This window comes from Anguilla rostrata, chromosome 8, assembly GCF_018555375.3.
Source record: "Anguilla rostrata isolate EN2019 chromosome 8, ASM1855537v3, whole genome shotgun sequence".
In the NCBI taxonomy this organism is placed as follows: domain Eukaryota; kingdom Metazoa; phylum Chordata; class Actinopteri; order Anguilliformes; family Anguillidae; genus Anguilla; species Anguilla rostrata.
Window position 1 is genome coordinate 24,806,189 of NC_057940.1, and position 25,248 is coordinate 24,831,436.

The 25,248-nt window shown below is 42.9% G+C and overlaps 3 protein-coding genes across 3 annotated transcripts; all 3 read left to right on the forward strand.

Moving 5' to 3' along the window:
• Nucleotides 1-917: 917 nt before the first annotated feature.
• Nucleotides 918-4,830, forward strand: LOC135261204 (elongation factor 1-alpha-like). Its single transcript, XM_064347252.1, has 8 exons — nt 918-1,076; nt 1,801-1,962; nt 2,652-2,831; nt 2,955-3,251; nt 3,365-3,515; nt 3,616-3,872; nt 4,091-4,325; nt 4,413-4,830. The coding sequence occupies exons 2-8, from the start codon at nt 1,819-1,821 to the stop codon at nt 4,532-4,534; spliced, it is 1,386 nt and encodes a 461-aa protein (XP_064203322.1). The 5' UTR covers nt 918-1,076; nt 1,801-1,818; the 3' UTR covers nt 4,535-4,830.
• Nucleotides 4,831-5,058: 228 nt separating this feature from the next.
• On the forward strand, nt 5,059-14,972 carry LOC135261203 (elongation factor 1-alpha). The gene is made up of 8 exons (XM_064347251.1): nt 5,059-5,214; nt 6,262-6,415; nt 7,664-7,843; nt 9,181-9,477; nt 10,472-10,622; nt 10,760-11,016; nt 12,063-12,297; nt 14,631-14,972. The coding sequence occupies exons 2-8, from the start codon at nt 6,272-6,274 to the stop codon at nt 14,753-14,755; spliced, it is 1,389 nt and encodes a 462-aa protein (XP_064203321.1). The 5' UTR covers nt 5,059-5,214; nt 6,262-6,271; the 3' UTR covers nt 14,756-14,972.
• Nucleotides 14,973-16,498: 1,526 nt separating this feature from the next.
• LOC135261205 (cyclic GMP-AMP synthase) lies at nt 16,499-24,712 on the forward strand. Its single transcript, XM_064347253.1, has 6 exons — nt 16,499-16,906; nt 18,122-18,365; nt 18,482-18,707; nt 21,015-21,308; nt 21,645-21,744; nt 21,924-24,712. The coding sequence occupies exons 2-6, from the start codon at nt 18,126-18,128 to the stop codon at nt 22,408-22,410; spliced, it is 1,347 nt and encodes a 448-aa protein (XP_064203323.1). The 5' UTR covers nt 16,499-16,906; nt 18,122-18,125; the 3' UTR covers nt 22,411-24,712.
• Nucleotides 24,713-25,248: the final 536 nt, after the last annotated feature.

A 25,248-nucleotide genomic window follows, 5' to 3' on the forward strand; every position in this document is an offset into this window, starting at 1 on the left:
TAACTTAATATTCATAGTTTTATTTAAAATCCTGTGTGCTGGAGTACAGACCCAAAACAACAAAAATGGTGTCACTGTCCCAATACATTTGTATTTAACTGTATATCAGATTAATATACTCCATTTATTTAAACAGCAATGGGTAGCCTATTCCAGCTGCCGGAAAACAAAAAATGTCTATTTTTAGTCACAGGCCCGGAGGGTACAAATATTTTACAGGGCTGGATGTCTAGCATTTTTACACATATTTTCACAACCTGATTTTCAGGATTTGAGGTAATGGTTTTCCATGACTGGAGGGTGACATATTGCCTGTTAGACCAGTTTTCGTGGGAAAAAAGCATGTCCAGGATAAGTTAAATTCGTGAAATTTAGCGAAACGTGTTTAGTTCTCATCCATTTGTTTCCCTTCTTCACACCATCTTAGCTTTATGTCTTCTGAAGGGTGGTACATTTAAACAGAAAAATAACCAGGAAACAACTATCAAAAGGGAGATTCATTTTTTGTGAGACTAAATAGGCTAACAACAAGACGACCGCTGACATAAAAGCTACTAAGCAACGGCAAGGCCTATTCTGTGATTTCCCGCTGGTTTTACATTGCCGAGCTACAATTTATCTTCGGAGTGTATCATTAGTTTAACAAGGAAACAAAATGACAACAGGCATGACAAAATACACTGCAAACACTATATAACAATATGTCGCCCATAACATATTAAAAAATGTCACACAAGAAGTTCATTTTCATTTGTGGCCCTATCCACTTCTATTAAAACCAGAACTGCAGCTAGTCTACATAACGATTTTGAAATCCTTTTTTGAGGCTTGCCACATGACGTCGACATAAAGTTTTCCACATTCTAAACGACATGGTGACGTACGTCGACAGGCGGGGAAATTTTGCCTGAATTCTGTGATTTGTGGGTGGATTGGGGAGGGGAGAGGAAGTTGGGGGGTGCAGCCCTGACTGGCCGCCTCCCCGCGTATAAAAACTCCGACACAAGCCTTTCTTCCTTCTCTTTCTGTTACCTGGCTAGGGGCAGTAGCTGCGGCTGAGTGATCGCGTAACACCGGTAAGTATTTCGCATTACTTGCCTCCTGGTCAAATGGAATGTAGCGTACTTTTCCATTTTTTGTTTAGTAAAAAGGAAAATCAACTTAATTACAGAAAGCTCCACGGCACATTTTCTACAAACAATGGATGTATCACTTACAAGATTAGTAGGCTTTTATTTCCAAATTTGGTCGTCTCGCAAATAATCGCATGGGCCTTTTAAATTGTTACTTGTATTGATACATTCGGTTTTTTCTAAATGTATTGTGAGAAATGTTAACTTTTTGTAGCGTTTGGAAACTGCTGGTGGGGGAGGGGAGCAGTGGACAGAACAAAGGAGTTTTCCCCGGCAAACTAGGCCTTCAGTATGAAGGAACTTGATTCTTTTTCTGAACCCCTCACCCGAAAAGACTGTGCCCAGAACTGGATCTGGGTGTGGTGATGTTTTCGAATGTCTGGCCCATGGTCTGGCCGTAGGTTAACTTAATACGACGTGGCCTTAAGCAACACGTGTCGTATTGGCTCCCGGCCCGAATCTGAGTACCGGGACCGCCAAAAGGCCTTGGTTGTCAATCTGATGTCTTTGGAACTATTTTGCCCTGGGCACAAGTGTTTTTGCATCCGTTTTGTTTAATGCACAGCGGCGTTTGTCTGCAGGCTACATACATTTTGGAACTAGGTTTCTTTTTTTTCTTTTGTAAGCCAGATTGGGGAAGCTTAAGTGTGACTTGTTTTACTCACAGAAACGAAACGAAGTAACCATGGGAAAGGAAAAGTTTCACATCAACATCGTGGTCATCGGCCATGTCGACTCCGGCAAATCCACAACTACCGGCCATCTGATCTACAAGTGCGGGGGCATTGACAAGAGAACCATCGAAAAGTTCGAGAAAGAAGCTGCTGAGGTGAGTTATCACAAATGTGTTCCTGCTAATGTGGACTAAAGATGGCGGCGGAAACGTGCGTGCCCTGGCCATTGAATAGGGAGAACCAGTGTACGGGGCCTTGAAGCCGGGTGGGCATGCGATGGGCGGAGCATGCGCAGACTCAGTTTCGTGTGTGGTGACGCTGCACTTTGTATAGGGCTTATAGGCCAATTTGACCTGAACATTTTAACGGCTGTTTTTAAACGAGGCCCTCTAATTTACATTCTATTGTAGATGTTCTGAGTGCGTTTTAGTGACTTGTTTTAACTTTCGGTTGTAATTGCTACGGTTGTCTGGAGTTGAAGGGGCCTTGGATCATTTAACTTGAATGAACTAGGCTATATGGCTAGGATTCCATGTAGCTACTAAAACTTACTGAATTGTGAAACTATGAAGTTATAACATTTAAATCTTTGTTTAAATCCTTTGATAATTTTAGATGGCCCAAATTCGCACTTACACTGGCTAAAATTGGTGGCAAGTGGTGCATTAAATGCTTTAGTGTGGTTAAAATTACATATTGTACATACTGAAGAATATCTAAGGCCTAAAGATGTTTCTTAAGAAACTCAAGTTATGCTTTTCTAACACTGGTTTTCTGTTATTTCGCACTTGAAATGTCAGTTTTGAAGCTAAATATTCAGTGCAAGCAATTTGTATGTTTTCAGATGGGCAAGGGCTCCTTCAAATATGCCTGGGTTTTGGACAAACTGAAGGCAGAGCGTGAGCGTGGTATCACCATTGATATTGCTCTCTGGAAGTTTGAGACCACCAGATATTATGTCACCATCATTGATGCCCCTGGTCACAGAGACTTCATCAAGAACATGATCACTGGAACATCACAGGTAGGATGATTATCTTAAACTGAGGGAATGTGGCTTGGCAGCCATTAAGCTTGACCAGTTTGGTTGTGTGCTTACATTGGTTCCTCTGCAGGCTGACTCACTCTGCCTCTCTTCCCTCTGTAGGCTGACTGTGCTGTGCTGATTGTGGCTGGTGGTGTAGGTGAGTTTGAGGCTGGTATCTCCAAGAACGGACAGACCCGTGAGCACGCCCTCCTGGCTTTCACCCTGGGAGTAAAGCAGCTCATTGTGGGAGTCAACAAGATGGACTCCACTGAGCCCCCCTACAGCCAGAAGCGTTTTGAGGAAATCACCAAGGAAGTCAGCGCTTACATCAAGAAGATTGGCTACAACCCAGCCACCGTTGCCTTTGTGCCCATCTCTGGTTGGCATGGTGACAACATGCTGGAAGCCAGCAGCAATGTAAGTGTTCCTGCAGTACTAAGTTTGTACATTTCAGTAGACTTTGAACATTACCCTGGCAACTAAGCTGTTCCCCCTTAGTTTGTGCAAACCACTGTGTCTCTGCCACACAGATGTCCTGGTTCAAGGGATGGAAGGTTGAGCGCAAGGAGGGAAATGCCAGCGGCACCACCCTGCTGGAGGCCCTTGACTCCATCCTGCCCCCTGCCCGCCCCACTGACAAGCCCCTGCGTCTTCCCCTGCAGGATGTCTACAAAATTGGAGGTAAAGTCCAGTTTGCTTAGTTTCAGGTTTATTGTATTTATCTGCTTGGGTCATCAGTGGCTCTGCCCTGAACAGTACTGACATTTCTGCTGCTTTCCAGGTATTGGAACTGTACCCGTGGGCCGTGTGGAGACTGGAATCCTGAAGCCTGGTATGGTGGTGACCTTTGCCCCTGCCAACGTGACCACTGAGGTCAAGTCTGTGGAAATGCACCATGAGTCCCTGCCTGAGGCTCTTCCCGGTGACAATGTTGGCTTCAACGTCAAGAACGTCTCTGTCAAGGAAATCCGTCGTGGCAACGTAGCTGGAGACAGCAAGTGTGATCCCCCCATGGAAGCTGGTGTCTTCACTGCTCAGGTAAGGTGCCCTAGTTGGCTTAAAGTATTCTACCCATTTAAACTGGTAACCCTACATTCTCCAGCTAAATGGTCTTGATTTCGTTAGTGCTGACTGCTGTCTTTCTATCTTAAGAAGTTCATATGCGTTTAATCCAGGATTCGAGCAGTTACTGCAGTTAATGCAGTTTGTAGTGTGCTTGTGTTGAAGCTGCCTAACCTGATCATCTCTTTCTGCAGGTCATCATCCTGAATCACCCTGGACAGATCTCCCAGGGCTACGCCCCTGTGTTGGACTGCCACACTGCCCACATTGCCTGCAAATTTAGCGAGCTCAAGGAGAAGATTGACCGCCGTTCTGGCAAGAAGCTTGAAGACAACCCCAAGAACCTGAAGTCTGGAGACGCTGCCATTGTTGACATGGTTCCTCAAAAGCCCATGTGTGTGGAGAGCTTCTCTGAATACCCCCCTCTTGGTGAGTTGCCTTCTAGTGCATTTGCATCTTGAATGAGGACAAGTTTGAGATTGAAATTGCTAAATTAAATGCAACTTCTTTCTATAGGTCGCTTTGCTGTCCGTGACATGAGGCAGACCGTTGCTGTTGGTGTCATCAAGGCTGTGGACAAGAAGACTGCCTCCAGTGGCAAGGTGACAAAGTCTGCACAGAAGGCTGCCAAGAAGTGAATTCCTCCCCCCCAGGCTGTCCCTCAGGGCCTGGGGTCTGCAGTGCCCCATTACACCTTGTCTCAGAACCTGAGCTCCCTCTTAAAGGACTGGCTAATGCTGATCAAAACTCATCGCAAAAGTTTCCGCAGGAAAAAAAAATCAAGGAAATTCTTGGCTTCATAAATTGAGTGACAGTGCCTCTCAGTTTAAATTTGAGTTGATTGGAAAGCTGCACTTGTTTTGAACATGTCACTTATTGGATTGGAAAGCTGCTGTTAAACTAATAAAGGTCTTTGGATTTCTTGATCATTTAATGAGTTTCCTCCTTTCCTTCTAACTTTGAGCAAGCATGTGGTAAGGGGGTGAAGGTGTGGGTTGTGAGCACTGCAGTGAGGATTTCTTACTCCTGTAATCTTTTGTGCCTTGTCGACCACGTGTTATTTCTCACCCCTCCTCACTGCAGCTGTCACTGACGTTCTGTGTCCTGAATGATTTTTATTTTCGTTTGCCAACCAATCGACATGGTGAATTTGTGCTGCAGTAGCCAATAATACCCGGCTATCTTGCATTCCAGCCTCACGGTCAAAACTGACAGGTTCTCCCGCCCCCCATGTGCCGGTATAAAATGCGATGTGGGACCGAATTCGGTCCTTTCTCCGGTCTGATCCAGGGATAACTGCCGCAATCGCTTACAGCAGGTTTGTATCCACGTTTTAAACTATTTCTGGACAGATGGTGTTTGTACTGTCGTGCCTTATTCTGCATTTCTATTCTACTGTTTTCTCACGTTTTGTTCGGGACATCGATATGGACGAGAGCGGGGGAATGTGAATAGATTGGTATTTTTGCATTCTCGGGTTCGTTGACTGATTTCGGTCACTGAAGCGGCGTTGCCAGATTAGAATTTTATTTGAAAGGCCCAATTTGGTGACTCTTTGGATTCCAGCAGTATCTAAATTGTCATGGTTTGGCTAACGGTTTCGATGCAAATCCTTTCGTAGCGTTGGTTTGCAATGTCTGTCCGAACACTGACGACAAACCGTTACTTTCTTGAGATAACGGTCCTGTCTGTTTCCATGAGTCATGGAATGTCAAAAATCATGCTTTGGGGGGGAAGGGAGGAGCTGCGGTCCCTACTGGGTTAACTTTGCTGCATTGGCTTGAAGCTTTAGCTACACAAATGTAACATTTTGGCGCAGATATTACGTTTATTTTGGTCCGTATTAAAGGTGGTGTTTAGCTAATTTTATGGTCAGAAGCGGTACTGGTGGTAGAGGGTAGGTTGGGAGCCGGCTGGACTTTACCCAGTCTGCAGGAGTATGAAGCTAGCTACATGGTTGGTTGTGCTGATCTTAATATGGCCGGGCGGTGTTCTCAACGGCACCTCAACATGGAGGGCAGAAAGGGAGCATTGGAGGGGGCGGGCACAGCTGCGCAATGAAAGTACAAACGTTAGCTAGCTAAATTCTAAAATGGTTGTGCGGATATTCTTTAAAGACGGGCGCTTGCCAAATAATTGTCCGGTGCTTAAAGACGGGCAATTTCCAAAATTGTCTGGCTCGTTATATACTGGCCGGGGTGGAAATATTGTGTTAATACGATCACTTGCCAAAATGGCTTCACTACCTTAGCGTTAAGGTTATTGGCTAAATATAGCGTTCTCGCCTAGTTTGCTACAGTTATTTACTGGGATTCCAACGTCGACTGAATGAATTCACATCGACGGTATTTCCCTCCTGAAATAGTAAATAAAACATGGGGAAGGAAAAGATCCATATCAACATCGTGGTCATCGGCCATGTCGACTCCGGCAAGTCCACCACCACCGGGCACCTGATCTACAAGTGTGGTGGCATCGACAAGAGAACCATCGAGAAGTTCGAGAAGGAAGCTGCGGAGGTGGGTGTCGGAAATGGAGGGAGGAGGAGGAGGGAGGGAGGAGGAAGGGAGCGCGAAGCGTGTTGCAAAGAGGAGGGGTGGGGGGAACCACATGAATATGATCATTCCTCGGGCGTGTCTTGTGTAACCAGCGCCTAAACGGAACAATGGCGTCACCTACTGTGCAATTCTGTGTACATCTGATTCCCAGTTAATGTGGTTCAACCCTAAAATACTATTTGATTGTAAGCGGAGGTTGGAAAACGTTTCTTCCTGCCCGTATCATATGGAATAGGAAAATATCAGACCCGATCGAGATATTCATGTGATATACCCTTTACAGACAGCAATTCTACACTTTTATATGCAAGCTAAAACATTAGTCTGGAAACTTTTTCCTCTATTTGCATTCAATCTTATAAGTCTTAGATTAAGTCAAATGTTGCATGTTACAGTGCTTGAATGCACAATATTTATGTTCACCTTTATTTTGTGTGATATTTTCTAAGAATATTGCCCAGTACTGTTCATGAAAATTTACTGGAGGATGTCATAGAACAAATAACAAGTTATGAGACTGTACACTTGTCTGGTATGTGCCTAATACATATGACTGCATAATGTACAGTCCTTACTAGAGCGTCGCATGAAAGGTTTATTAAAGGGATGTGTTTAGAAATAGATACATACACAAACATAATCTCACAGTTTCTAACTTATTCAAAGGATGACTTCAAATATGAAATATTTATGAGCTTCAAAATTAGTATTTTAAAATGCTAAATTTGGTGTACAAAATATATCAGTAGGTGCAGATTTGTGTAATTTTCTGCACATTGCATATTATACGTGTTGTAAAATACACCGTATAGTATTTGCATGAATTGGCATAGAGTTGGTAATGTATGTGTGATGTGCATATTTTGACTGTCATCGCATCTGCAACATAAGGTTTATACTGACTTCTCTGTAACTTTAGCTGCTATTAATTTCAATGCAATTGCCTATGTAAAAGCTAGATCTGTAGTCACTACATGGTTATTGGAGGTGGGACAGTGCACAGGAATTTTTAGAAAGGTTACAGTCTTTTGCACCTTGAGCAAATCCAGTTCTAAATGTTTACAAAATGTCTTAAGTTGTAAAATGTAGTATTATCACATTGACTCAGTCAAAACTAAAGGGACTGTTTAATACTGGTTTAATCTTAGGTTAGATGATGTGTTGTGTTACATAAAATACAATCCTAAATTGTTTTACATCTGTTTGTAGATGGGCAAGGGCTCCTTCAAATATGCCTGGGTTTTGGACAAACTGAAGGCAGAGCGTGAGCGTGGTATCACCATTGACATCTCGCTTTGGAAGTTTGAGACCAGCAAGTACTATGTGACCATTATTGATGCCCCTGGGCACAGAGACTTCATCAAGAACATGATCACGGGCACATCTCAGGTAGGGTGTTCCACAGGGTTTTGAGAGTAGGGCAGTACACCACCACTGCGGGGAGCTTGTGTTGCTCAGGTAGTGGCCCCTTTATTTCAGATGTGTAGTTGGGATTAGTGGGGGTTGGATCAGTTGCAGTTATGTGTGATAGACATGCAATGCAGTTTTACAAGTAAGCTTCCTGCATTAATCCATCTCCATTTAGATTTTTTTTAGATATCTCTGAGGACTTACAGAATATACAATTCTCACAGACAGTCAGAATGGGAGACGTGGGTATGCAACTCCACCACAGTGATTTTACATTGGTTTAAATTCTAAAGTTATTGTTTCAGAAGTAATATTTAACCTCTCGCTTCAGCCTTTATTTTACCTGTGCTCAAATATTCAGGCAACATTGGGTATATGTCATTAGTTCAAAGGGTCAGTTTTATTCGTGGTCAATCGGTAAGGGTTTTTCAGTGGTTGATACCGATATTTAGAGAGCAGGGAGTTTTTTTAATTAAAATGTGTGGGATGTATTTTTTTTGTACCTGATAAAATATAACAGTACAGTGTTTGCTAATACTAGTCAAGTTGGCAAATGTGTGGTCTTTGCAATCTTAGGATCCTATTCATTTACCTATTGATAGCAGAGTTCATGACCAGTCACTTTTCCATCATTTGCAAATGCCCGTTGGTGACTTGGCATACCAGCAAACCAGCCGAACTTGTAGCTAGCCAAGTTATGTAGGCAGCTGACTTCCCCTCAGAGTACCTATCGATATTACCTGACGTTAGCTGAGAAGGAGAATCTATTTGAGCTAACGTTACTTAGCAAACTAACTGAGACTTGCACAAAATGTAAAAAAATAATTACCATTGACATTGTTTGAATCAACACAATAAATATGCTAAGCAAAAGCATATATTTAGCTAATTCACAAGTTCACTAATGTTAGCTAGCAAGTTCACTAGCTAGCTTAACTGGTTGATGACAACTAGTTTTGCGCTGGCTAGTAATACAAATGAGCATATATTGAGTTAGTTGATTAAGTCATTAAACGTTTTTTTGCCTATCATGGTTGAGTAATTCAGTGAGTGCAGGCATATTCTCATACAGCTTCTCTCTACAGATGGCAGAATTGACACAAGGGGGAGTGCTAACATTTTTATTAATTGGCCATGTGGGTGCAGTCATTGTCCAATGCCTATGGAGTCAAAATGCCATATATTGGCCCAATTTTTCGGCTTACCACTACAGTTCATTTGAAGTGGAGACTGGTGCTGTTGGGTGTCACCAGTTCTCTTTATCAGCACCTTACTGAATTTCTCCCCCCCTCCCCCCCATCTCTCTCCCTTTGCAGGCTGACTGTGCTGTACTGATTGTGGCTGGTGGTGTAGGTGAGTTTGAGGCTGGTATCTCCAAGAACGGACAGACCCGTGAGCACGCCCTCCTGGCCTACACTCTGGGAGTAAAGCAGCTCATTGTGGGAGTCAACAAGATGGACTCCACTGAGCCCCCCTACAGCCAGAAGCGTTTTGAGGAAATCACCAAGGAAGTCAGCGCTTACATCAAGAAGATTGGCTACAACCCAGCCACCGTTGCCTTTGTGCCCATCTCTGGTTGGCATGGTGACAACATGCTGGAGCCTAGCAGCAATGTAAGTGTTCCAGTGAGCAGAACCAGACTGCCTGCAGCCACACTGACCTGATTAAAGCTTCCACTCGTGGAACTACTCTATCCTATGTACATAGTTTTTGGTGTCAGGTTATTATGTCAGCTTATTGCTTATAAAACAGAGTTCATAAGAGTTCAGGTCAATCAGGAGTATATCTGTTAAGCTTGACATGCATGCGAACCTGACTTGCATACTGCAGAGTGAAATAGAATGCAGTGGCTAAAATCACACTTTAGCAGAGAGCAAGCGCCTGTCCGCTTATTTAGCGGAGGTTGCAGCAATGAGCACGGATAAATCCTGTTATGGGGGTTCATGCCGGGTCCGGCGAGGACATGTGGATGACGCACCACACCCCCAAGCTGTCCATGTTATTGGCAAGCGAGTCTATCCAGTTAGGTGCAGGCAGAGTTCCACAGCGGAATACCGCCAGCATCTGATTGGATAGACGCGCTGCAGTTTGGTTTCGGCTCCCATTTTCAAAACCAGGACAATATGGCCAACCATTGACAAACTTTCTCTTTTTCCACCTAAACAGTCATCTCTGAAAACATTTGAGGCGAGAGATAGGCAATGCAGTTGCAGAATCTTCCCTTATATTTGATCTGCAACACCTAGTTTGAAAATTTGATCTGAGTTTTGTGAGCCAGAGCGACCTACGTTTGACACATTCATTTGCATAGAACAAGGATGTAGTACATTCTATGCAAATAAAGAACCGGTGACAGGCCACATCACTTGCCGGACCACTTCCATCACCGAGCAGCCTGTCGATAGAGAATGAATAGGATGCATTGAGTGCCAGATATGGTGTGAAAACCCCTTTAGACGTTATTAATTGAGGAGGGGGGTGTGGGGGGTATTAAGAAACGGGTGGTTTTGCCATAATTTGCTGTTTCTGCAGTACTGCAGAAACGCACAAAAACAAAGCTGTTTTCCTTTGAGTTTGTGCAAACCCCTGCGTTTCTGCCACACGCAGATGACCTGGTTCAAGGGATGGAAGGTTGAGCGCAAGGAGGGAAATGCCAGCGGCACCACCCTGCTGGAGGCCCTTGACTCCATCCTGCCCCCATCTAGGCCCACCGACAAGGCCCTGCGTCTGCCCCTGCAGGATGTCTACAAAATTGGAGGTAAAATCCTCTTAACTGTCCCTTTCTGTCCTCATATTTGAGGACTCATAAATGACAGAAGCATTCAGGTCAAGGTACTGACCCTGTGATCCTGTCAAATCTCAGTTAACCGGCCCTCTTCTCCCCCTTCCTAACAGGTATTGGAACTGTACCCGTGGGCCGTGTGGAGACTGGAATCCTGAAGCCTGGTATGGTGGTGACCTTTGCCCCTGCCAACGTGACCACTGAGGTCAAGTCTGTGGAGATGCATCACGAGTCTCTGGCCGAGGCTCTGCCTGGCGACAATGTGGGCTTCAATGTCAAGAACGTGTCTGTCAAGGAAATTCGCCGTGGCAACGTGGCCGGTGACAGCAAAAATGACCCTCCCATGGAGGCTGGAAACTTTACGGCTCAGGTGAGGGTGGGGCTTTTTCTTTCTTTTTTTTGGAATTTATCTGACGAAGCATCAGATGCACACTAAGGAAAGGAGGGGTCTGTATTGTTGAAATATAGCATTTGCTATGTGTGTTCATTATTCATGTAGCATTAGAGTTTAGATTAGTTAGATAGTTTAGTACTGGCAAGAGAAATAACTGCAGCATAGTTAAAGGCATACTATGCAGGATTTTTCCCTTGAAAATATTACCATGCTAAAACATATCAATGATGCACTGTCAATCTTTGTCTTCATGCACTTTCGCAGAATTTGTGCACCTGCACCTTTACTTGTTATTCTAAAATGCATTTGGGACATTTCTGAGCGTGTCACTCTTTTCTGTGTGGGGAAGGGTGGGTGTGGCTACAGAGCCTGTGGTTTGGAATCTGATTTCAGTGAAAGCAGTAACAATACAGAGAAGCTTGTTCAAGAACTAGAGTTAACAGTCAGCTGAACGTCACCGAGGGCATGAAAAGCGACGTGGAGTTGGCTTGTTTTCTGTTGGACCTGTAAGTAACGTAATCTGCTGTGTGAAGCTAGCGACAATAAGGACTTTTGCGAGGGTCTAAAATTTTCAAATTTCCAATAAAACCGAGATTACATTCAACATAATGGAATAATTAAGCAATAATCAAATCTGCCTTCTTGCTGTTGCTCAAGGACACTCATTTCACGGTACTACCGTTACCTCTAGCTATCCAGCTCGCTACGTTATGTGGGATACTCGGGGTGAGTGGGTTGAAGACAGAGGAGGAGACTTCTTCGATTGTAAACACAGGACCGCAGCAAGGCTGAAAATCCTGCATAGTACCCCTTTTATTTTCTATTAATACAGCTCAGACATTCTACAACTCTCAGAATACTCATTTTACAATGAGTAGCTGTTGTTCTATGAGACTTTCTTTTTCATTCAGAAACGCTGTTTTGTGTTCCTGTCCAAGTGAGTGTCAGGTCCTGGCCAGCCTGGTTTCGCTTGTGACCGCTGACCTCACCCTGTACCCCCTGGCATTCCTTTTTATCCCCAGGTCATCATCCTGAATCACCCTGGACAGATCTCCCAGGGCTACGCCCCTGTGTTGGACTGCCACACTGCCCACATTGCCTGCAAATTCAGTGAGCTCAAGGAGAAGATTGACCGCCGTTCTGGCAAGAAGCTTGAAGACAACCCCAAGCACCTGAAGTCTGGAGATGCTGCCATTGTCGTCATGGTGCCTGGAAAGCCCATGTGTGTGGAGAGCTTTGCCACCTACCCTCCACTGGGTGAGTTCCTTTCCCCATAGAGACTGTTTTGTGTACCTTTACACCCTGCACATACTCTGTAGTTCCTCTGTTCACAAGGTTTGCCAGATCTGAATGAAACTCTTTTTCAGTATCCTTCTTTCCATGTCGTTTAAATATTAAAATCCAAGGCCCAATCCTTGCTCTGGTACATACATTTTCCTAATTCATCTTAGATTCCCAGGGCACACAATTTTGAATACATTTTAAATACACGGATGGCTTTTGAGCTTAAAATAAGGCAAGGTGAAAATGAATCTTGTATTTCCTGAATCCATTTGACTGTTTTGGTTGGTTAAAATATTTTCATTCAAGCAAGTCGCCCATCAGCAGCTGTTTTTCTCTTTCATCTAGTGTTGAGCTTAGAATTTTGTGCACCACACAAAATCCTACTTATGTTCAAAAACTACAGGATAGCAAACTTCTTATTTTGTTCTGGCTTCAAGTCCCGTGCAGTCAAACATGTTGCAAACAAAAGTTGCTTCAAGGTATGGAGAGTTGTGGTGTTATGTGTGGTGTTGCTTCAGGGTTTTTGTTCACATGGGCACTCCTTTGAGATCTCCGAGATGGTTAATAATAGTAAAATGTATGGAAAGATTTGTCTTTGTGCATTTAAAAATAAAAATAAGCAATTTCATTTCGCCTTAACTACCAGGGGGGAAATGTGTCAAATGTTCCTGGGTTGGCACCTGTAGCCCAGTAGAATTGCGCAAAGTGTGAAAATTGGTCGTCAGGTGGAAACCCCGTAATATAAAACAGACAATGCGAAACAATAATCAAACACTAAAGCGCCAAAGAAATTGGCATCAGCAACATGGGGGCGCCAGTGTAACCACCTACAGCACAAAAGCATGCAAGTCTGGTTGTTGGTGCTTTCAGGTCACCACTGGGGTCTTCCTTTTTTCAAGGAAGATCTGCTTCACAGCCCAGGCAATTGGTAGTGGTTCACTGATCATCTACTTATAAAATAAGTGAGATAGCTGGCTATGTGTTTCCCCTATGATCGCTTGAGAGTGTATCGCTAGCTTTTGTCTGATATTACACTGGCTTCGGGGTGTGTTAGCTATGGATAGCATAGTTAGCCAGTTAACTAGAAAAGGCCAACCCGCTCATTGGCAGTATAAACCAGCTATCTAGCCAATGTTAACTTTACGTTAGGGAGCATAGCATGGAGCAGAATTATCAGTGCTGTTCTGAATACAGCTGATGGACTAGTTCCCATTTTGGTGCTACTAATCTAATTCAGCCTCACGCAAATGATCAATTGAGCTACCATTACATGATGTGATAATTATGATGTTCAAAACAACAGCAGGGAGATTGTATAGAAAACGGACTGACCGTCTTATCAAAGAGTAAACACTGCAATTCATTGGCTCCGTTAATATGAAGTTATTTATTATATTCACAGGAGGTGGAATAGCTAATAGGCTATTATATATTAGCTATACTAATAGTTAAGAACATATTTGAATTGATTTGTAACAAATAGAAATGACAATACTAACAATTTGTAATAACATTTAAATGAATTCTGTATTTGTTCATTCACTCATGCTTTTATTTATTGAAATGGATAATTAAACACAAAAGATCAAAATCCCAACAGAAATGCATGTGTCTTAGAAAATGACAAAAAAAGAAATAGAGTCCTTCGGAGTGTGGGGGGCTCAGTCTGGAAGAAGTCTGGAAAAATCCGACTGGAATTTAGATTTGTGAAAAGAGCAAGAACCCTGTTGCTTTAACAGTAAGTTCTGGAATCAGTTTGTAAGCTTCTACCAATGTGGTGTAACACTGTATTGCCTCAACCAACCACCAAGAGGAGGCAGGTCCTCCTGGATGTTCGACTTGTTTATTGAAAGATTCATTTGAAAGTCGGGATAAGTGTTCTGGAGCACGGGGACCCTCTTTGAATCTTTCTGTGTTGGCTGGTGTCCCGTTAGATGAACATTTAAATTGGAATTGAAAGACAACAAGATTTTTTAAAAATGTGTTTAAGTAATCTACATTAGCCAGTCTTCAAGGGCCTTCTATGTTAAAGATACATACTGGCTCGTATAATAATGGGACAGCGCACTCACCGAGTCATTAGTTTGCAGTGATCTGTGATCCATCTCATGAATACCCACCATCTTGGTGCAGCTATCTTTAAATTAAATAAAAGCACTTGTTGAGTTACGTCATGCCAACTCTTCCTCCCTGCCCTTTCTCTGACCTCCCCCCCCACGCTTACCTTTCTCTGACCTCCCCCCCCCCCCCCCCCCCACGCATCCCTTTCTCTGACCCCCCCCCCCCCCCCCGCATCCCTTTCTCAGGTCGCTTTGCTGTCCGGGACATGAGGCAGACTGTGGCCGTGGGCGTGATCAAGGCTGTGGAAAAGAAGACTGCCACCACTGGCAAGGTCACCAAGTCCGCACAGAAGGCTGCCAAGGCCAAATGAACTCCCCCGCCAGACCCCCAGCGCGCCGCGCCCACGGCTCCCCGCCCCACCACGTGTCAAACCCTGAGTTCTCTCCTGAAGGACTGGCTAATGCTGATCAAAACCCATCGCAAAAGTTTTCGCAGGAAAAAAGTTTATTTAAAAAAAAACTGCTTTGGGGGGAGGGGAAATGCTGTTAACAATAATAAAAATGATCAATAATTGCGTAAATACGAAACCAATGCCACTGTGTTCTTTCTAAGTCAGTGTGTCTAAGGCAGTGGTCTCCAACCCTGGTCCTGGAGAGCTACAGGGTCTGCTGGTTTTTGTTTTTACCTTAAAATCAGCACCCAGTTGAGACCCAAGACACCAGGTGAGTTGAGTTAACTGTGTAATTAATTGCTCTAATTGATTCATGAAGTGCAGAGTCACTATGAAAACCAGCAGACTCTAGCTCCCCAGGACCAGGGTTGAAGACCACTGGTCTAAGGCAGATGGGGACCACCATGGGGAAAGGGATGTCATTGCATTTCTTCAATCAATCAATCAATCAATCAATCAATCAATCAATCAAACTTAATTTGAATAGCACATTTCATACAACATTTGCAACTCAATGCGCTTTACACAATAAAAGGGAAGGGATAAAAACTACAATTAAATAACAATAGCAATAATGGCAAAATGAGTGTATTTAAAATAAAATAAAGGGAGTAAAAAAAACAGCCACATTGGCAATAGCAGCAACAATAGTATATAATGTAAATAAAATAAATATCAATAAAATGGTTGGCTAAAGCAATGGCAAAAAGATGTGCCTTAAGATTCAGTGTCCACGGATACAGACACACACATCCTCATGTGGGCTGTTCCAAAGGCCAGGGCCACAGTAGCTCAAAGCTGCCTCTCCATGCCTTTTTAGAATTTTGCTGGGCACAGACCTATTGGTAGACCATGCAGGAGGGCGTTACAGTAATCAAGCCTGCTAGCAATAAAACCATGCGTTCTTACTTCTGGTTGTTACAAGCAGCAATGTTCAGTTCTTTTTTTATTCAGGTGTTCTTTGACAATAGTTCATGATAGATGTGCAGAATGTATGAATACATTATAAACAGGAAATATTTTGCAGCTCTGCTTATGTGGCAGTCATACAGGGCTGACGCCATCATGTCAAACGTCTATTTATGTCCTGTCATCCCAGGACATTCATGCCTTCACCGCTCTCTGTTATTTATATTAGCGACATTCCTCACAAAATCTTCCATGGAGATTACACAATTATATTAGTGCTTCTAACTTCTAGCTGTGAGGACTTTCCTTTTCGATGGAACAGTAGAGATCAGTGATCAGGCATCAATTCAGTTTTTTCCCCAATTTCCACTGATTGCAGACATCCATAGACAACATTTTGTGGGGTGTTATGGGATGTCTTCCAGACTCCCGGTAACCATGAAATAAGTTCCTGTTCCACACTGTACACTGTCCATACTGTACATACTAAAGATACTGTAAGCATGCACAATAGACATGCACTACAGTACCTTCTTCTGCACCTACGTTTTTTATTGCACTTGCCACTTTACTATATATATATATATATATATATATATATATATATATATATAATATTACTTATCATTCTCCTGCTTATTTAGCTAAATTGTCTTTAGAACTGTTTTTTATATGTTGCTGCAAGGACGAGGAGCCGAAACCTAAGATTTTTACTGTCTTGTACTTTGCGTAATGGGATGTGACAACAAAATTCTTGAATCACATGCGCTATTTCACATGAATAGAAACTGAAAGAGCACTCAGCTTGGCAGTGCAGTTCCACACCCTCTGTTAGAGGAGGTGTCTCCAGGCGTAGGTACTCTGAACAAATACGACCTTAATTACTTTAAGGTTTTCGTCGGGAAATCACAGGACAGACCATACTGGCTCTGTATACTGTACTTACTGTACTTGATCTTCTTTTTTTTTCTACTGAAAATAGCCTCAGGGCTTTGACTGAGCAGTTTCACCGAACAAATTTTGCCTACATTCTCTGGATGGGACAGGAAACCGGATGGGACAGAGCAGAGGCTTGTTGACGTGAAACAGCTGTGAAATCAAATTAAATCACCTGACTGCACATTTGAGGCACTTACCTTGGCATTGTCAACCCTGACACAGGTATGGCTTAATGTATTTTCTTTTATACAGTCATCTGACATTTTTGTAATTTTTTCTTCTTTTAAGTTAGACTGAACATTGGTTCAACAGCAGAATAGCCGGCTAGGTGTGTTTTTCTACAATGGTGAGAGGGAGGCAAAGAAGCATAAGTTTTAGACTGGTGGCTAATCAGGATCTTTGCCTCTGTTTAAGTGAGAAAGATTCAGAGGAAAAAATTACCTGGCAAGAAATATTGTCTGTGGTAAATGACATGGAAATAGTAGATGTCACTTACAGGCAAAGTTAACATGATCTTGAGAGTATAGGGGAAGGTTCAGATTTCGCCAATAGAACTGTGTAACTAGACCCCATTTGATATCGGAACGCTAATGTGTAGCTAGGAGAGGTGTGAATGAGGAAGGAGGAAGGAAACGGGTATTTGAGTGCATGGGAAAAGGCCCTTTTCAGGACGTTAACTTGTCATAAAACCAGTCGTGCTACTTTTACTAAAAAAAAATTTCTGCATAAAATGAGCATCATCTGTGGTGTCTACATTTAACTTTAAGCAGTGATCTACGCGTGTCCAGAGTAACCTCCTAAAGAAATTATTCTATATGGACATTATGATGTAAGATTATGTGAAGTTTCAAAAAAATTAGGGGAAATGTTATCAATGGCACACTGACACTCACAGTGCCTTGTTATAGAGAGCAAATTGTTTACATTGACCACACGTTAGCTTGTGCCATCATGGAATTTATGAGGCATGTCCCTTTCTTATCACTTCTATAACCCCTAGACACGGACAGTGTCTAGCGAATACCAGCACACACAGTTATTTAGCAATGTGCTTACCACCAATAATGGGGATCAGATGGGTGAATTCCAATATGAAGCAAAACCCAAATCGCCTCTTTTTTCAAAGTAGCATGCACAGGAACTGCACCTCAACTGTAAAGCAAGCAGATCACCTTGAGTCACTGGCAGGGGTGCCAGAGGGGGCAACATAAATAATACCCCCCACCCACCCCCACTAGGCGGTCCCCTTGTCCACCATTTTTCAGTCCAGACAATTTGCTAAATTTTGTGCTGTTACATTACAGAATGCCTTGAAAACATATTTGTCTGTTTGGACCCCACACTTCTGAAAACCTTTGGGCACCCTTTGTCACTGGCATCTCTCCCTAGTGGCCTTTCAGAACTCTGAATCCATGGTAACTGTCCTTGTGTGTGCAGGAATATGAACAAAGCTATGCCCCAGTCCGATGAGGACGTCCCCCTGGTGACCCCGGCCGTCTGCAATCTCATCAAACATCGGATGAAGCACCTCACCCCGCGTCGTGCCGACCAGCAGCATTCTGCCAAGCTGGTGAACGACCTGCGAGACAGCCTCCTGGACTTTCTGAAGAAGAACAAAAAACAGCCCTACTTCAGATCTGTCACAGTGCTCAACAGCGGAAGCTACTATGAGATAGTGAAGGTGAGCCATCCCTATAGCGAGAGACTTGATTGGGCTGCGTCCACACAGGCTTCATATATTTTTCGGTTGTTGCTAAAACCCATGACGTCCTGCTCCAACCCCCTGCTTTTCTGCAGATAAATGACCCAGATGAGTTTGATATGATGTTGCTGTTACCAACCCCACGGCTAACCTGGACAGAGCTGAAGGAGTTCCACGGGCTGCACTACAGCGTCTCCCTGATGCGACCCACTCGCACTGAGATCCAGGCCTTCCTGCTGGCTGACGGGCTCACAATCTCAGCCAGCAGAATCCTCAGCGAGATGCGTTACCTGGTCAGAAATTTCATCAGCACATACAAAGGTCAGTAGAATTCTGACAGTGGGGAATGGGGAGCTGAAATTCATTCAACTTTTATTTAATTCTCGGGAATACATTGAGGGTGGGCCCTCATTTTCAGTGATGCTGAGGTCATTATGCAGCAATAAAATATAATAAAAACAATAAAATACAAACAAAACACAGATAAACAAATCTGTTAAAAGAGTTACATACATAAGCAGGGAGGTTTGTGATCATGGTTTTAAATTGTCCATGGGTTAATAGAGAATTGATTTTTAGCGTGTGTTGAAGATCATTCCAAGAAGTTGGGGCATTAAGATAAAAAGCTGACTTTCCAAATTCAGACCGCGCTTGGGGGACATTAAGCATAAGCCAGTCATTTGAGCGAGTTAGATAGGGTCCAAAGTTTCAAACCAGCATCACACCATAGCTATCACACCATAGCTATCACCAGCAATAAATCTGCAGGACATGATTCGTTCCTATATGCCTGCTCGACCACTCTGCTCTGCAGCAGCAGGGCGCCTTGTACCCCCTCCCACCCGAGCAAAGGGATCACAGAGCTTCTCCACCCTGGCTCCCCAGTGGTGGAACGAACTCCCTGTTCCTCTTCGAACCTCTCCCTCACTACCCATCTTCCGCTGTGGTCTCTTCAGACTATACCTGGACTCATCTCTTCAGACTATACCTGGACTAACTACCACCACTCTGTATATTTCAGTCTAAATATATATATATGTGTAGGTAGGGAATTAGTGGTTTTGTTTTTGTTTGAGTTTACTGCTTTCCAAAATTTTGCAGGGTTTGAATAGGAGCTAGTAATTAGGTCTAAATAATTATTAGATTTGGCGTTTCGTATTTATTTCTAAGTTGTCTAAATACTGACCAATGTGATGGATCCCCAGAGTGTCTGGCAAGTGACCAGGCTCTGTTCCTTTCCTTAAATAAGACTGATAATTTGGGTGAAAACCAGGGAGTTACTCTTTTATTCTAAGCTTTTTGAATGGTGCATGTTTGTTAATGACTGAAAAAAAGGTTTTTGTGAAAAAGTCCAGCACCATTTTAACATCTGGGATCACAGATGTATAGTGTATGTCGCTATGGGAAACGTCAGTTAAAAAGGCTTGATCACTAAAATACCTTGTCTTAAAATGGTTTCTCTTTGTAACCGTGTGAGATTTTGCCTTCTTTAACCGAGTATTTATGATACATGCAGTAGGGCAATGATCACTAATTGCTAGCTCGAAGACACCACAGGCAATAATTTTGTCAGCCCTATTGGAAAAGATGAGGTCAATTAGGGTAGACCTAGAGTAATATTTCAAATTTGGCCTAGTGGGTTCTGCTATCAGCTGGGATAAATTGAGGCCACCACCAACCTCCTTGAGCTAATCAAATGTATCATTCAGCCAGTTCAGATTAAATTCATCCACAACAATCAATTCAGCATCGGAATACCGAGAGAGTAGATCCGCTATTCCGTCAATGGAACCTGTATCTGCAGATGGGGGTCTATAGACCCCTGCCACAGTTACTGAGTTAGGCCCTAACTGAACCTTCAGTGCAAGAAATTCAAAACATCTTGGTATGGTGACAGCATTTAGAATTGTTACAGAGAAACCTGATTTTACATATAACCACCCCTCCTCCCCTTCTAATTCTGTCCACTATATACAAGTTGTAATCCTTTAGAGCTACATCCAAGTCATTGACACTCTTTTTGAGCCAAGTTTCACTCAACACCAGGATATCAGGATCAGACTGCAGTACTAATATATTTACATGATAAAATTTCTGAAGTAAGCTTATTCATAAGAGTAAGTTCATAATTCATAAGTAAGATTATTCATGTTGATAGAGTGACTGAATCTAGTAGGCCTATTTTCCCAAATGACAGGAATGGCACTTTTACATAATGTATCTCGATTGAGAGGGACAATTGTGGAAGCATTCCCATAGCTACTAATATGGGGTGGTTCGCCGGAAGACAAGCAGAAAATGATTTAGTAGCAGTAACAGTGAATTACATATTTGTTTTTAAAAGGCGTGTACCCAGCCTACTGTGATGCAAACCATCACGACTAAAAACTTCAGTTCGGCCGATAAAAGCTGCAAAGTTATCAATATAGGGTAGAGACAGAGCACAACAACGTCCTTTGAGCCAAATATGAAACTGCCTAATTTGACTGATGAGGGCTGTGTTGTGGCCATGTGCTTTCACTTTTCAGTTTCAAAATCATTTTTTTTCCCCCGATGATATCAGGAACAATTGCCCTCGGTTGTGCATTTTGTGCATCTCCTGTGTCTGTCTGTCCCTCTGTCCGTCAGTCCCCAAGGGAGCTGGTCGCTGGGTGCTGAACAGGAAGCGGCCCAGTTCGCCAGCGGTGACACTATCGCTGATGTGCAATGCGCAAGATGGTGAACAGGCGACAGAACTGCTGTCGGTGGACATCGTTCCCGCCCTGGAGGCGCCTGAACCGCAAGCCTGGCCGCTTGCTGCTCGAGATGGCCTGAAGGTGGATAACTGGCTGGGCAAGAAGGCCCGACGTGACCTCACCAGGCAGTCCTTCTACTTCGTACCCAAGAAGCCGGCAGGGCGTAACCTCAGCGATGCCGCTAAGGGTAGGAACTTCGCTTCAGCTGGGCCACTTGCAACATTTGCAATGCCAAAGTTTCAAGGGGCGAAATTAGCATAGCGTCTTATAATACAACAAATTCGATAAAGTTCGAAAAAGCATCGGAAGAAACACCACTAAAAGGAGCATGTCGACTTTTCGCAATTTTAACTTTTATTGGAATCTTTAAGCTTGATGATAATGCTTATACACCACTTCAAAGTAGGGTGGTATAAAGCTACCGGTATGAATTCACACAGTGAAAACACGCTTCAGCTGCCTCTACTGTATGTGATTTCAATTGTCTGTGTGTGACTGTAATTGTTTGCATGTGTATCACCAGAGAGCTGGAGGATTTCCTTCTCTCACATTGAAAAGGAAATTATCAAGAACCATGGTCAGGCCAGGACCTGCTGCGAGGGCCATGCCACCAAGTGTTGCCGGTGGGCCTTTCATTCCTCCAAAGATTTCTTCTTTTTGCCTGAAAAGTCATAATAACCAGCATGTAAAATGTCAATGACTTAGCCTTATTCATAAAACAAAAAAACAAATGTGTGTGGTGTGGACCTGCTTTTGGCTGATGTGCGAGGCTCAGTACCCTGCTCCCCTCTCTCCTTCCCAGAAAGAAGTGTCTCATGCTGCTGAAGTGTCTGATCGAGGGCCTGAAGGTGCGGTTCCCTGAGGAGCTGGAGCGTCTTTGCTCGTACCATGGGAAGACAGCCTTCCTGCACACCCTCTGCAGGCGCGGCAGAGACTCGCAGTGGGCCCCCGGTGATCTCCCCTCCAGCTTCATGGAGCTCTTGTTGGCCCTGCAGGACCACGCCTTCAGAGGCCAGCTCCCCCACTTCTTCATTCCGGCCTGTAACCTATTCGCTGCCCCTGCCTTTCCACGCAAGGCACGGTCCTGCCTGCAGAAGGCACTAGAGGAGCAGGTGAAGTTGGGCCTACCCCTCCTGCAGCAGCCCGGCCCTGCTCCACCGCTTGCTCTTAACCCAAGCCCTCCCTATCCCTCCCTGGGCGCAAAGCGAGATCATTCACCAGTGATGATATTAGCATCAATAGTCATATCGCTAGGGTTGCTCTCTCTGGCTGCTATTGCAGTCTTTTAGATCAGTGGTCCACAGACTTCCTGGGGTCTGTGAAGTAGTTCTAGGGGTTGTTTACCAAAATTGGAAAACATTTCTGTTTATTTTTACATATTTTATAAATGATGCATTTTTGACAGATAATACTTTGCCTAGTTTACTTAGTACTTAATAATTAATACTGTGTTCATTGTACTTAAAAAAAGTACTTATGAAATATTTATTGATCCATAATATCATGAAATCAAGATTTTAACATATTTACAGATTTAGCACATCTGATTTGTTAAATAGCTACTGCATTTGGATAAGGGTATCAAACAACCAGTCTACTTATGAGGAGGTTTAGTTTCTGTGAAAACAAATGTACGTGTCATGTCCTTGCTGTAAGTGTTTCCTGTCAAGAAATTTTTCCTGAATGGATTTTGCCCACTGACTTGAATTTTGACACTGATATACTGCAGTAGGGAGCATATTTATTACCACAGAAGGCAAATAAGTTATTTTTCCTTCTGTATTATATGTATGATAAGCATCAGGGATTGTGATTTGCCATCTAGCGGTACATTTTTATCATTATTATTATTGGCCTATTAAATTTTTTCTAATATCTTGTGATTTCAACTATTTTGCACCAATGTTTTAGTTTGTTTTTAGTTTTAGGTTTATATCTGAACATTTCTGTTGGAAGTCCTTGAATTTCTGTTTTAACAAGTATATTACATTCTTGCCTTGAATTTTCTTTTTTTTTTTTTTGCATCTGGCTCTTTGTTAGCATGTCATTTCAGATATGACTACACACTTTTTTTTTAAAACATAGCCTTTTGTTTTAATTCAGCCAATTCTTATTCAGTGGTTCTCTTTATGCCCATCTTACTTTAGCCTGTATCAGTTTGAAGTTGTAGTATCATATGTGTTTTATTTGTCTGCTTTTCATTGTTATGTAATTTGCTAATTTGCTAAATTTGTAATTTGTCATGCTTGAAAAAAATATATATTACCATGTTGTCTCTGCATTTATTTAATCACAAATGCCTCTCAAGTCCAAATAAGACATGAAATCCAGAAACAGATGCAGTCCTCCTTGCCCACCCCAGTTCTAGACCAAGGATATGACCAAGTGACTGTGCTAAAACCAGACACTGACCATGGTTTGAGACCAAGACAATTACAACAGAAGGCTTATGTGAAAAGTGAGACAGTGTATCAGATGTATCTTTGAAAGCATGCATTTTACCAAGATCAAGGGTGAGGCTTAGAGGGGTGCTGGGTGGCTCATCCTCTTAAGGCACTGTTGTTGTGCTTGGATGGGGCCCCCCATTGAAGATCAAATGCTTACTGTGCCAGTGCCAAGTGTGGCCAGTAGCCTCGTGAGGACGTGCAAAAGTTTTGGTAGCATCATCCAGGATTAGGGAGGGTTCAATCAATCAGAATCTGCATTTCATTGTTCTGCCCTTCTGATCAAACAGGCACCCAAGGTCTGACTGAAAAAGCATGAAGAGCCTATGGGCTGTGGTGTGACAAGAAGCAGCTGGTGACATCACATACTTTGGATGGGAGTGGGTGCTTGGCTTCACTCTCCCACATCAGTTACAGAGATGGTAGCATAAGTGTGGTTGTGTACCACTGGCCATTCCAAAGTGAGGATAAAATAGAGAAAGCATAAAAAAGACTGAGATTTAAGATTATGATCTGGGATCCAGAAAATTTATGTTTGACTAAAGCCTTTGGTGAAATGGGAGTTTATGTTTTGGGGAGGAACCAGCTGAGGGGGGAGCATTTATTTATTATTGATTTCATCATAGAATGGCAGTGGAAAAGTGTGATGGTTGTGAACTTATTGTTTGACTGTGAGAGGAAATCAGCCAGCAGAATAGGATGTAGTGGTAGAGAGGATTTTTCAATGGGCACTTTTTACTTGCCACTGCACTTTCCTTCCCACTGGGGTTTATTTATTTATTATTTTTAACCTCAGTTCCTTGCTTTTTCTGGGTTTAGGCCTGTTTTTTGCCCTGTTCCACAACAAAGTGTCTTTGCGACAGTATACTTTATAAGAAGTGCTATAAAAATAAAGCTGAATTAAACTGAAGTTCACGCAGAATTTTGGGCCAAACTGAAGTATCAGACCAAATACTAGGGAAGTTACTGTTGTTGTCTTCTGTAAGAATGGTGCATGTAGAGACACCGCCCAGTGCTTATGTATTATATATTATTATTATGCTTATGTGTTGAGAATATGTCACCAACACCATCACCACCACTACCACCATCAACATCAAAATTCCAATGGTACATATATAAATAAACATTTATATTTTTAAGCTTTTCAATTTTTACCTGTTTTATTGTATTGCACTGTTACAAGGGGCTGATGTGCCCTCATCGATCCAGTTTGGTGGTGACCAATATAGATGGGTTGTCTAAAAGATTTCTAATTATCAGAAAGGGGTAAACAAGGACAAAATAGTTTGAAAATTGTCCTTTTATGATAATTACTGGATGCATCCAGTCATAGATTGACCTCTATTATGTCATGTTTTTTTGTTGTTGTTAAAACTGCAATATATTAACTTTATTTTTATTATATGTTTTTATTGTTGTTGTATTTCTAGGTGTATGCACTATTTCTCTTTGTATGCATGCCTTTACCGTTGTATTGTCTAATTGCCTTACTCTTTGAATAAAATGATCTTCACGTGTATTACCAAGTGCCCTCGGAACGTTAGTCGTCATTCTTTGTGTCCCCTCGAGCACTGCATCGTGGACACTTGGCTATAAATTCGCGCGCCGGAAGTTCGTCGTCCTTTTCTAGTGATCAAACATGGCGGTGAGTCTGTCTTACTTAGTGAAGATGGCGTTGTG

Excerpts from the sequence above, each read along its gene's own strand:
- LOC135261205 (XM_064347253.1), top strand. The coding sequence starts at position 18,126 with ATGAACAAAGCTATGCCCCAGTCCGATGAGGACGTCCCCCTGGTGACC. Across the intron at positions 18,708-21,014 it reads TTTCATCAGCACATACAAAG|TCCCCAAGGGAGCTGGTCGC; the intron begins GTCAGTAGAATT and ends TCTGTCCGTCAG. Across the intron at positions 21,309-21,644 it reads CCTCAGCGATGCCGCTAAGG|AGAGCTGGAGGATTTCCTTC; the intron begins GTAGGAACTTCG and ends GTGTATCACCAG.
- LOC135261203 (XM_064347251.1), top strand. The coding sequence starts at position 6,272 with ATGGGGAAGGAAAAGATCCATATCAACATCGTGGTCATCGGCCATGTC. Across the intron at positions 7,844-9,180 it reads TGATCACGGGCACATCTCAG|GCTGACTGTGCTGTACTGAT; the intron begins GTAGGGTGTTCC and ends CTCCCTTTGCAG. Across the intron at positions 11,017-12,062 it reads CTGGAAACTTTACGGCTCAG|GTCATCATCCTGAATCACCC; the intron begins GTGAGGGTGGGG and ends TTTTATCCCCAG.
- LOC135261204 (XM_064347252.1), top strand. The coding sequence starts at position 1,819 with ATGGGAAAGGAAAAGTTTCACATCAACATCGTGGTCATCGGCCATGTC. Across the intron at positions 3,516-3,615 it reads GGATGTCTACAAAATTGGAG|GTATTGGAACTGTACCCGTG; the intron begins GTAAAGTCCAGT and ends GCTGCTTTCCAG. Across the intron at positions 4,326-4,412 it reads CTCTGAATACCCCCCTCTTG|GTCGCTTTGCTGTCCGTGAC; the intron begins GTGAGTTGCCTT and ends TTCTTTCTATAG.